At 36.3% G+C, this 11,592-nt stretch overlaps 2 protein-coding genes across 8 annotated transcripts in view; both read left to right on the forward strand.

The window, feature by feature from the left end:
• shroom2a (shroom family member 2a) overlaps positions 1 to 2,301 on the forward strand; it is a 56,341-nt gene extending 54,040 nt beyond the window's left edge. For all 7 annotated transcript variants that reach the window (XM_067459733.1, XM_067459738.1, XM_067459732.1 and 4 more), the window contains one exon: positions 1,068 to 2,301. In XM_067459733.1, coding sequence (XP_067315834.1) covers positions 1,068 to 1,340 — 273 coding nt within the window. In that variant the 3' untranslated portion in view covers positions 1,341 to 2,301. The remainder of the gene's footprint in view (positions 1 to 1,067) is intronic.
• A 3,557-nt stretch (positions 2,302 to 5,858) lies between these two features.
• Positions 5,859 to 10,009, forward strand: cldn34a (claudin 34a). Its single transcript, XM_067459753.1, has 2 exons — positions 5,859 to 5,962; positions 8,631 to 10,009. Exon 2 carries the CDS (start codon positions 8,730 to 8,732, stop codon positions 9,456 to 9,458), a length of 729 nt encoding a protein of 242 aa, XP_067315854.1. The 5' UTR covers positions 5,859 to 5,962; positions 8,631 to 8,729; the 3' UTR covers positions 9,459 to 10,009.
• The last annotated feature ends 1,583 nt before the right edge of the window (positions 10,010 to 11,592 follow it).

Consider the following 11,592-nt stretch of genomic DNA (forward strand, 5'->3'; position numbering starts at 1 on the left):
GTTAAGTTCCATCACACCAAACTTGGTCAATCATGTCTTTATGGGCCTTGCTTTGTGCACTAGTGCCGTCATGTTAGAACAAAAGTTGGGATGTTTCCCACAAAGTTGGGAGCATAAAATTGTCCAAAATGTCTTTGTATGCTGAAGCATTAAGAGTTCATTAAGGGGCCAAGCCCAACCCCTGAAAAACAACCCCACACCATACCCCCCCCCCCCCCCCATCCAACAAACTTTACACTTGGCACACTGCAGTCAGGTAAGTACCGTTCTCCTGGCAACCGCCAAACCCAGATTCGTCCTTTGGATTGCCAGATAGAGAAGCGTGATTAATCCCTCCAGAGAACACGTCTCTACTGCTCTAGAGTCCAGTGGCGGCATGCTTTACACAACTGCATCTGATGCTTTGCACTGCACTTGATGTAAGGCTTGGATGCAGCTTCTCAGGCATGGAAACCCATTCCATGAAGCTCTCTACACACTGTTCTTGAGCTAATCTGAAGGCCACACAAAGTTTGGAGGTCTGTAGCTATTGACTCTGCAGAAAGTTGCTGACTTTTAAGCACTGTGCATCTTAGTATGCGCTGACCCTGCTCCAAGATTTTACATGGCCTACTACTTTGTGGCTGATTTGCTGTTGTTCCCAATTGCTTCCACTTTGTTATAATACCACTAACAGTTGACTGTAGAATATTTAGCAGCAAGGAAATTTTCCAAATGGACCCAGGTGGCAACCTATCACGGTACCACGCTTGAATTCCCTGAGCTCCTGAGAACAACCCATTCTTTTACATATGTTTGTAGAAGCAGTCTAAATGCCTAGGTATATATGGTGAATTCAGATTAATTGGGACACTTTTGTCAGTATTTTAATATGTTTAATATGTAATTTATTCCTGTGAAAGTAAAGCTGTATTTTCATAAGCCATTACTCTAGTCTTCAGTGTCACATGATCCTTGAGAACTCATTCTAATTTTTGTATGCAGTTTTGGCGCTCATTTGTTAATGGTGTGTATGTGTGTGTATACTGTATATGAATAAACATTAAATGTTCATCTTCCTTCTGCAGCGTACTCTGACAGAAAAACGCAAACTGCTGATCCGTCAACATGAGGATGCCAAGGAGCTGAAGGAGAACCTTGACAGGAGAGAGCGTGTGGTCTACTACATCTTGGCCAGCTACCTGCCAGAGGAGAGTATGGCTGACTATGAGCACTTTGTCAAAATGAAATCTGCCCTTATTATTGAGCAACGCAAGCTCGAGGACAAGATTAAACTGGGGGAGGAGCAGCTCAATTGCCTGATGGACAGTCTCCCAATGGACCAGAGGACAACCAACTAAGGACTTTTTTTTTTTTAAAGGAAAAAAATGATTCATGCAGTAATCCAGAGTAACTTGCTTGACATCACCCTATATAACAGGGTGCCTGTACTTAATGTCCATTTACTGCCAATAGAATTGCATTCCGGACATTATATTGAGTGCTCCTTGTCTGACCCAGCAGAGAGCATTTTGGCAAGACTCATGAAGACCCTGAAAGTGCTGGGCACTTTCAGATCATGTTTTGACCATAACTGGTTTTTAGTGTCGGCTGATCTTATGCGTTCATGACTTTTCAATGTTACACGACCCATAGAATTATATGGTGAAATAATAATAATAATTTTTAAAGACACTATTCATTTTTTTCCACAACTGTTTAAATAGGCCATGCCCTTTTTGCACCTAGGTGTGCTCAACACTTGCCACTCGGTATAAACATGCCATGGTAACTCGCTGTGCTGTATGTTTTTAACCACTAGAGGGCAATGAAAGACACCTTAAAGTGTACAGTGCCTCAAGCCCAATATACAAACGCTTGTAATTCAAACATACTCTCAAAATTTTCACCCAAGCTTTGCACATGTAAACTGTGCTGCTATTTGCATCAGGAGGCTGTAATTAACTTCCAAAACTGACTTTTTGGGGGTGCATTATTTCAAATGACGTCACTATCCTGATTGTTAAAAATAATTCAGTGATATTTTTAGTAATTTATTTTAGCGTTTTGAATCTTTGTATATAACTAGAATAGGCTAGCATTGTACTCTTTCACTTTATTTTAGCCAAGCAAACTACCACTTTAGTCTGCACACTTTTTATAGATGTATATCACCGTAAAATGCATTGTAACACCAGAATTAGGATTGACTGTAAGTATTCTATTGTTTAAAGAATCTAAGAGACTTGCCTAAACTATATAATATTATTTCACTAAGGATTCAGTGCTTGTCTATAAAATACCAGCTGCCTTTTGCTCCAAGTTATGTGTCTGTGTCATTTATAACTTAATCTGTAAGATTCGTGTGGTTTGATATTTTATGCGGTCAGAATGCCCTCAAAATGAGGAAAAAAAACATCATGGACTAGTCTGTACATTTTAAACAGTATGTAGCACAGTAAGTAGTCACAATTCTGCTTTTCATTGTGGCCTTATTTCCACAGAAAGCTAATGAAAAGCAGTGTTATTACATTTAAGTGTCACAAACTCAAATCATTTTTCATGTGTAGAAAAGACAAATCATGTATTACTAGATCATTGAGTTCTAGTAATACATGAGACATACGTGATATGTGAGATTCCACAAAATATGTGATAGATATGTGATATGGCTTAGCATCATTCAGTTTTCCCCGCTGGTAGATGTTGAAATGACAATCATCTTTTTCCATTGATTGCTATTCAAAAGCAGCATTCTTTTAATTTTTTGCAAGTGACACACAAATCACAAAAACAGCATGCTTTAACAGGTGAAATTGTTAAGGCTTTTATCTTTCATGCCTCATTTCTGTATCATTGCTATTGCTTTATACCGACAATTATTGGCATGGATGCAGTATGATACAAATGTTCTTATTAGAAATACCAACCGTATATATCACCCAAGATTTATTTTGTCAAAAGTATCCTATTATTTATTAAATATTATAATATATAAATATTATTTATCCTAAATATTAAGTTGTACATTTCCATAATGATATCAAAAGAAAGACATTTTAGTTAAAGGAACTGTATGTAAGAAATGTATTTCAAGTAATCATAAAATGGCCCTGATATGTCACTAGACATTAAGAAATCATGTTAATTTCAAATACTTATATCACTGACAACAGTAATCCGGCCAGGATATTGTCATTTAAAAGTTGTTGTTGCAGCCCTCAACTGATGTTGATGTTGACATGTTGCGTTTTGGCCTGAAGCTCCACCCTCCACCTATCGACCAATCACAAAGTCAGTAGTGTTTGGGCATTCGGGTTGCCAGATCTGCTCTAGTTACCACAACTACAGCGTCAAACGATCCTGCTCGACCCTGCAGCCTATCTGACAACCTCGAGTCAGGAAGGAGGAGGAGAGGGGATACACCTGCAGTACCATTTTTAGCCACAATCTTATTTACACTTCCTTAAAAGGGGTAGTTCACCCAAAATTTTTATTTTTCTGTCATTAGTTAATCACCCTCATGTCGTTCCAAACCCGTAAGACTTGAGTGCGTCTTTGAAACACAAATGAAGATCTTTTTTTTTTTATTCCTCAATAGACACCTACGCAACTGACACACTAACACTTCAAAAAGTTCACAAAGTTTCTTATTCACATAAACATTGATCAGAGAACATAAACAAGCTCAACCAAACCTGCCTTATGCGCAAGAACAAACCTCTTGCGGAAGCTGAAGCTTGCTGCGTGACATGAGAATGAACCTCATCATTGTTTAGCCTGACGTGGTCATACTCAATTCTAGTCAGAATGTGAGTCTGAAACTGCTCCATTGGGCTGTGATTATGGGGCGTGTTTTAACCAAACCAGGAAAGACCTCAACTGGATAGATCTACAACCAATCAGAGCAACGAAGCGACGCATTGTCAAATGTCAACAGAGCTCAACTGCACTGTGTTGCCAAGTCCGTGTTTTTTTCTGCTGATGTTTTCTATTTCTGCGGGTTGAAGCGACTATTATGTGATATATAGACCCATGAGTGCGAATTTTAGCAGGCAACCTTGCCAAAATAACACACATTTTACCCCCCAAACACCTTTTTTTTCCGGAGAACCCCCACTGAGAAGCTATTGTTTAGGGCTAGTAGTTGGCGGATTTTGTTGTAAAAACTTGGCAACCCTGTCTGCACGTGTGCTGGAATAAACGATCTTAGCCGGTGTTGTAAAAAAAGAAAAGAGAGACACAGAGTACTTACCCAACATGATCATCATTTTTGAGGGAAATTGTGAAGGTGAATGCATATACAAACAAGCTATCTGTTTAGGATTTGAACAAATATAATCCAAGCGCCTTTGATGAGGTGCATGATTACATTACTATTTATCATCTGTCCGTCATCATCTAAAGCCCGCCCTGATGATTTCATTGGTCCGAACAGTTTCTGTACAGAGATAATTACTCCTCTATGGAGTGAGGCCAGACCGAACTGCCGACCTAAAAAAATTGTGGGCGGGGCTAAGTTCGGCTGGCATCCAAGCTAATCATCGGTACTTGTGGAAGCTCAAATGTGCTGTGTAAAACAAGAATGTGTCTCATTGGTACTTGTGGAAGTTCAAACTTGCTGCTTAACACAAAAGGTTCTCGCATGTCAGACAAACATGAGCTTCTGTTTACCAAAACTTATGTGTGAGTTGATGAATGTTCATATGTGAATAAAAGTCTAAATTAAATATGTTCATCATATAAAGCCATCATGTCACTTCAGAAATCTTTTGGACGTTTAAAATTTTGGACTGAACTGCTCAATTCATATGGATTAGTTTTACAGTCTCTATGAATTTTTGAAGCGTCAATTCTAGCCATCTGAGAAGGACAGAAAGCTCTCAGATTTCATCAAAAAGTTCATATGTGTTTCAAAGATGAACTAAAGTCTTATAAGTTTTGGAACGACTTGAGGGTGAGTAGCTAATTAAGAAAATAATTTAATTTTTGGGGTGAACTATCCCTTTAAATTATATAGGCTGTGTTGTTTCTACAATAGGGTGTGTAGGCCTGTCAGTTATGCAGTCCAATATTACTTGATTAAATGCTTTAATTTCTTGTTTACTGAAGCAATCTTATCTTTTTTATCTGAATAGCTCTGATCACCTTCGTTTTCAGTAATATTTAACTTCAGATATAATCTAATTGCTTTGGACAATCAAAGAGACTTTGACATGTATCTATCTGTAAAAACGCACCCGACAGCTGGTAGAGCAAAACATTGGCAGGCACAGTTGTGTAAATAATACTGTGCCATATGTGTATATTTTTTTGCTAAAATATTAAAAACATAATATTTTAAAATCTGAAAACAGTAATGTGCGATAAAAAGAAAGAAACAGTTATATATATATATATATATATATATATATATATATATATATATATATATATATATATATATATATATATATATATATAGGGTCTATAGATAATTTAAAAATAAACATAATCCTGACGAAAGGTTTAATTTATTTAAGAAGCCTACATGAGAGCTCTACCATGCATGTTACCAAGATGTTTGTTGAATAAAGTGCTTTATGCAATTTTAACAGTCTTTTTTTGTTTACGGATTAGTATGCAGATAACACGTTACATTATCACGTGCATACACTTACACTGCAGATACGTTCTCGACAATTATTCCCAAAAAAACTATTACGTCAAGTTAAACTGACCATGAGGCCAAAGGAAAAAGTTATCAGTAAAATAATTCTGCGATTCATTACGCAGTAATTTTTCATTGTTTTGCACTGATCCTCCCCGCCCTCTCATCCATTTATTGGATATGCTACATTAATCATTAACCGCGGTTGTATTTGACTTCTACGTACCAGTTTGGAAAGTCGTCTTTTCCGCTTGTTCCGAATGAGAATCCTTGTATTTTGGACGGACTGATTGACAGTTTCGAAGATGCTAAGGAGCTCAAAACATTTCACAGGTAAGGATGAGTTTGTTGTGCTCTATTCGAGTTGTGAGTAGGCTACAGTCTCCACGAAGGATCCATGTATGAACATGCCTAGGTCAATTTTACACAACCATGACTGAAAGGTTGCCTGAAGTAGCCTACCCCTGGAAATTGTTAAAAAGGTCACACTTTATTTTACAGTGTCTTTGTTAAATTTTACATTAATGTACTATAGTAATAAAAGTAAATTATGCAAAATTACATGCAAATAACTCTAAACTACTCCCTATAGCAAGTTCATGTTGTTAATTTATACACAGTAGGCCTACGTAAGCTTAAATGTATAATAACATTGAAACTAAGAACTTCAAATTAAGTGCAAAAAAAATGAATATTAATAGAACAACTGTTTGGGCTCAATAGACTTGCCTGGCCTCATAATATGACATTTGTAAGTTTTAAGCAGTAGGCTAACACAGGGGATAGGGGTCATTTGGGGGTTGGCAAAGGTAAAGAAATCACTTCCCCAAAGCTCTAATATTTTTTTTTTCCATCTCTGATTGTGTGTGAAGAAACAGATTATTGTAAATGACCTTTCAGCTTATCCTGACACATTCCGCAACCCCAGGTGTGCAGGGAGCTAGGCAGGAAATATTAGTATAATTCTCTCTCTCTCTCTCTCTCTCTCTCTCTCTCTCTCTCTCTCTCTCTCTCTCTCTCTCTCTCTCTCTCTCTCTCTCTCTCTCTCTCTCTCTCTCTCTCTCTCTCTCTCTCTCTCCCTCCCTCTCTCTCCACACCCTCCTTTTCCTCCTCTGCTTGGTCTCAGATGTGTAGTCTTGTGCTTGACCCTCAATGCAGTGTCTTTTTTTCCTCCCTCTGGAAACATCACTCTTCACCACATTTTTTTTAAACACTAGCTACATATGGAAAAACATTTTCCTCAGTTTAAAATGGTTGTTTGTGTCCAAAGGAAGCACTTTGTATATCCCAAACACGTCAATCTGGCCTGCGTCATGTCCCAAACCCTTTCCCCCTGCATTTTCCAAATGCTTTCCGGTCTTATCCCTACTGTCATAAGGACCTATAATGGGATGTGGGGGGCCAAAAATGTGGGTGTCCAAAAATTATTACGGTTTATGTATTCTTTATAATGACTGGTAAAAAATCATTGTCCATTTTCCATTGACAGCCCAGAATCATAGACTTTCTCTAGGACTATCAATAGAAAAATGCCTTTATTACTTTTCTTAAAACACATTCATTTCCTAATAATGTTTTTTTAGGATTTTTTTTATATTTGTTTGTTTGTTTGTTTTTTGCCTTTTAATTTTAATGTTTTTTTTTATGTTTTATGTTTTCTACATAATATCATGCTTACTATTTTTCTCACACATGCAGTATCAATGCATACACTGTAAAAAAATGTTGTTGGTTTTTGTTGGTTTAACTTAAAAACGTAAGTAACCTGGTTGCCTTAAAATTTTGAGTTTATTGAAATTAAAAATTTGAGTTGATACAATAAAGGAAATTTGTTTAATAAATAGAAACTCAAAATATTATTGTATCTTAACCTCATAAAAAAAATTGATAAATCATGAAAATAGCATTATTTGGCATGTTTCACTGTGTCATTAGAAATAAAACACACAAAATTACCCAATAAGCTTACAAAATCTTTTAATAATATTTTAATAAAGGTTGTCGAATCTCAAAAGATTTTCATTGTATTAACTCAACATTTTAATTTCAATGAACTCAAAATTTTAAGGCAACGAGGTAACTTTTTTTCTAAATATTTTTTTACAGTGTACCTATTATTTATACATGAAAAGTATTATTGTATATGTATTGTAAAATGTATTATTTTGAAAAACATCTCTTATGCTCACCAAGGCTGCGTTTATTTGATCAATATTACAGTAAAAATATTTATTTTAAAATGTAATCTATTCCTGTGATGACAGCTGAGTTTTAAGCATCATTCCTCCAGTCTTCAGGGTCACATGATCCTTCACAAATCATTCTAATATACTGATTTGGTGCAACACTTTAAATAACTGAATTATTAAAAGGTTGAAAACGTTTGTGTTGCTCAATATTCTTGTGGAAACCATAGCTTTTTTAACCATGTAAATATCTTACTTTTAACTGTGTAGTCTAAAAAATAAACTACTCTATACTAGTACTAACAATACTGACCCCAACAGTTGTAATGGTAGTGTAGTGTATAGATGACTTTATATTTTAGGAAGGGGTCCTTCCAAATGGAATCCTCACATGTTGGGTCCTTGGCATGATCAAAAACTTGGTCTGTAGACCTGAACAAATGTGTTTAGAATGTCAATCAATCAATCAATCAACTTTATTTATATAGCGCTTTTACAATCACAATTGTGTCAAAGCAGCTTCACAGTGTCAAACAGGACAATATTGCAACAAAATTAGATTTGGCTGTTTCTTTCTGGAGAAAATAGTGATGTTATCAGCTTATTTTAATTTATCATATAGCGACAATGTTGGCTGATCAGTATTATAGTTTATAGAATTAAATAAAACCTAATTCATACATTTTATTTGTATATTTAGTTGAATAACTTTGATCATAATTTTAGTGTCCCCAACTGAGCAAGCCAAGCCAAAGGCGACAATGTCTTTTAGTTCTCCCCATCAATGACATTGTTCAATTTGTTTAATCTGACAGAAGTTCTGTGCAATGTTGCCATGGCCCTGAAGGACAGTTGGCAAAGCTGAGGAGGAAATATTCATAACCGCCTGGTGTCTGGTCTCAGCAGTTTTAGCAATGGGTTACCTGGCCTCGTCAGTCCATATGCAGTTTGGAGGTCTGGTTCTTGGGTTTGTAGGATGGATAATGATGGCCTCTATTTCTGGGGTGAACGACTGGAGGATATGGTACGTGGACAATCGGACAGTCATCACTGGAGGATTGGCGTGGGTGGGCGTGTGGAGGGCCTGTTTCAACAGCCACATTTTGGACTCGGCTGAGATCTGCAAAAGCATCAGTCTTACAGATTCATTCACTCCTCCAGAGATTGCAGCCGCCCAGGTACTTTGCATGGCCGCTATTTGCACGGGGGTGGTCGCAAACCTGGTGGCGGGATATGCGGTGAGAATCGCGATTCTTGGGGTTGATGGCGGGCATGCCAGATTGGCCTTTGTGATGGCGGGTTCCTTGTACTGGATAACTGCAGCATGTACTCTGGTCCCTGTCATTTGGAATATGAGTTCTGTGCTGGCGAATCTCACTATAGACTTCCCACCTGACTTCTACATGCCTTCTGCTCCAGTAAAACAGGAAGTGGGTCCAGGGATTGGGATTGGGATCGGCTCAGTTTGCCTACTCATTGTAAGTGGACTACTATTATTGTGCTACAGTTATCCAAAAACCAAGAGGCCAAAGAGGGAAGAAACTGGACATTTTGACAAAAGTCTAAGGGGTGAAGGCTTTCTTAGTGTAATTAAAGAGAGTGTGGATGAGGGGAAGATCAACCCAACATATGAATCAGAATAAAATGCATCACTCGACAGAAGGACATTGAAGACTCTACATACAATTTCTCTTGTATTTTGAGTATTTGAGGTATATCTGAGTATATCAAATATTATAATTAAATTGTTTAATTACTAAAGTAGCTGAGTGAACAGGATAAAGGCAACACTGAATTGTGAGGCCATCTTATTGGTATTAAATAACACTGGACTTTTACATTTATTTTGTATGTTCTGGTTACATAATGTGCAGGACACAATTGTATCTGAGATCTGTGCAACAAAATACTCACCTAAGTGTCTGTAATGTAATCTTTATACTTTGTTAAATGTATGTATCTATGTATACATTTACCACAGTTAGAAATGTTAGAGTCAGAAAGATTTGCTAATATCTCTTATGCTCAACAAGACTTATTTGATTAAAATTTTGATAAAAACAGTAATATTGTGAAATGTTATTAAAAATATATATATTTGACTATATTTCAAAATGTAATTTATTCCTGTGACGTCAAAGTTGAATTTTTAGCATCATTCTTCAGTGTCTCGTGATCCTTCAGAAATCATGGTGATTTGGTGCTCAATAAACATTTATTATTATTATCATCACATTTGAAAACAATTATATTGTTGTGGAAGCTGCAATAGTTTTTTCAGGATTCTTTGATAAGAGTTTATTTGTGACCCTGGATCATAAAACCAGTCATAAGGGTAATTTTTTTTAACTCTAAAATATATTAAGTGAAATGTATACATCATCTGGAAGCTGAATAAATAAGCTTTTCATTGATGTGTATAGTTTGTCAGGATACAAATGAAAAAATATGGATTCTGAGGGTGCAAAATAATATATTATTAAGAAAATATAATATTAAGAAATAATATTAAGAAAATTGCCTTTAAAGTTGTCCAAATTAAGTCCTTAGCAATATTAAAACTAATAATACATTGTCAATATATTTACGGTAGGAATTTTACCAAATATCTTCATGGAACATGATCTTTACTTAATATCCTAAGTATTATTAATATATATATAGACCACAAACTTTTGCATAGTATGTGTGTGTATGAAAATAATGTGTAACAGCTTATTTATTCCTCTCAGTGTCTTGTAAAAGTAATGATCACTGGACCGAATATGATAAAAGTACAGCTATACAAACTATTTTCCATTGTTGTTCAGATAAAATCTGCCAAGCTGTATATGCAAAATATCTTGAATTTGATTTTAAATATGATTCAGCTGACTAATAGTGATCTTTGAGTGGGGACAAGGTGATTTCAGAGGAAATAACCCCTGCCATGAGTGGAATGAACTTTACGGTTATTTCTCAGCTTGATACTTGCCCTTATTACTGTGTTTTTCTGAACCCCCATGGGCTTTGAGTTTGTTACTTGCCAACATTTAATCTTGTTAAAATTGAACATTAATTTTGACAAATCCCACTGGATAGTACATGATTTTCTACTGTTATAAAACCACATAATCCCCCTGATAACTCGACAAAGGGAAATAATTTCTTGCCAATTAAAGTTGCTTTTGTTTTGTTTTGTGTGTGCGCGTGTGCATGTGCGTGTGCATGTGCGTGTGTGTACACAAGAATATGTGTTAAGTTTCATAAGAATTGTGGCTTAAGAACAAGAGAATTTGTCTTCCAGGATGGACTCCCAGGGCCCTTGGCAATTTGACTTGCATTGTTCTGAGGAAGAGGCGAAAGAAACATCCTGAAAGAGAAGAGCCAAGACCCCATAGTGAGACAAACTCATTGTCTTAGAGAGAGTAGCTAACACAAACACATTTCTGCTCTCATGTGACCAAGTGTGGGGCATGATATTAGTGGAATTAAACAAGCTTTCATGAACCTCAGTACATAAAACCTCCTTTATAACAGTTTGTTAGTATTCTGGCAGACAACGCAAACGGACTGTGCTGTGCCTCAAAAGGATGGAAGAAAGGTATCAAAACAATCTTTTTCCTAAAAACCTGGTTCTGATTGTGCAGCTTATGAGACGTGTGACATTAGCACTTTACATATTATCACACATATTGTGATAAGAAAGTAAAGTCAAAAGTGAAGGACAATGAACATGACAGCATTCTCATATCAGAGTTCAGCATGATAGATAAAAAACATGGCGTGCTGTTTTTA

The sequence above is a fragment of the Pseudorasbora parva genome, chromosome 12, assembly GCF_024679245.1.
Source record: "Pseudorasbora parva isolate DD20220531a chromosome 12, ASM2467924v1, whole genome shotgun sequence".
NCBI lineage: Eukaryota > Metazoa > Chordata > Actinopteri > Cypriniformes > Gobionidae > Pseudorasbora > Pseudorasbora parva.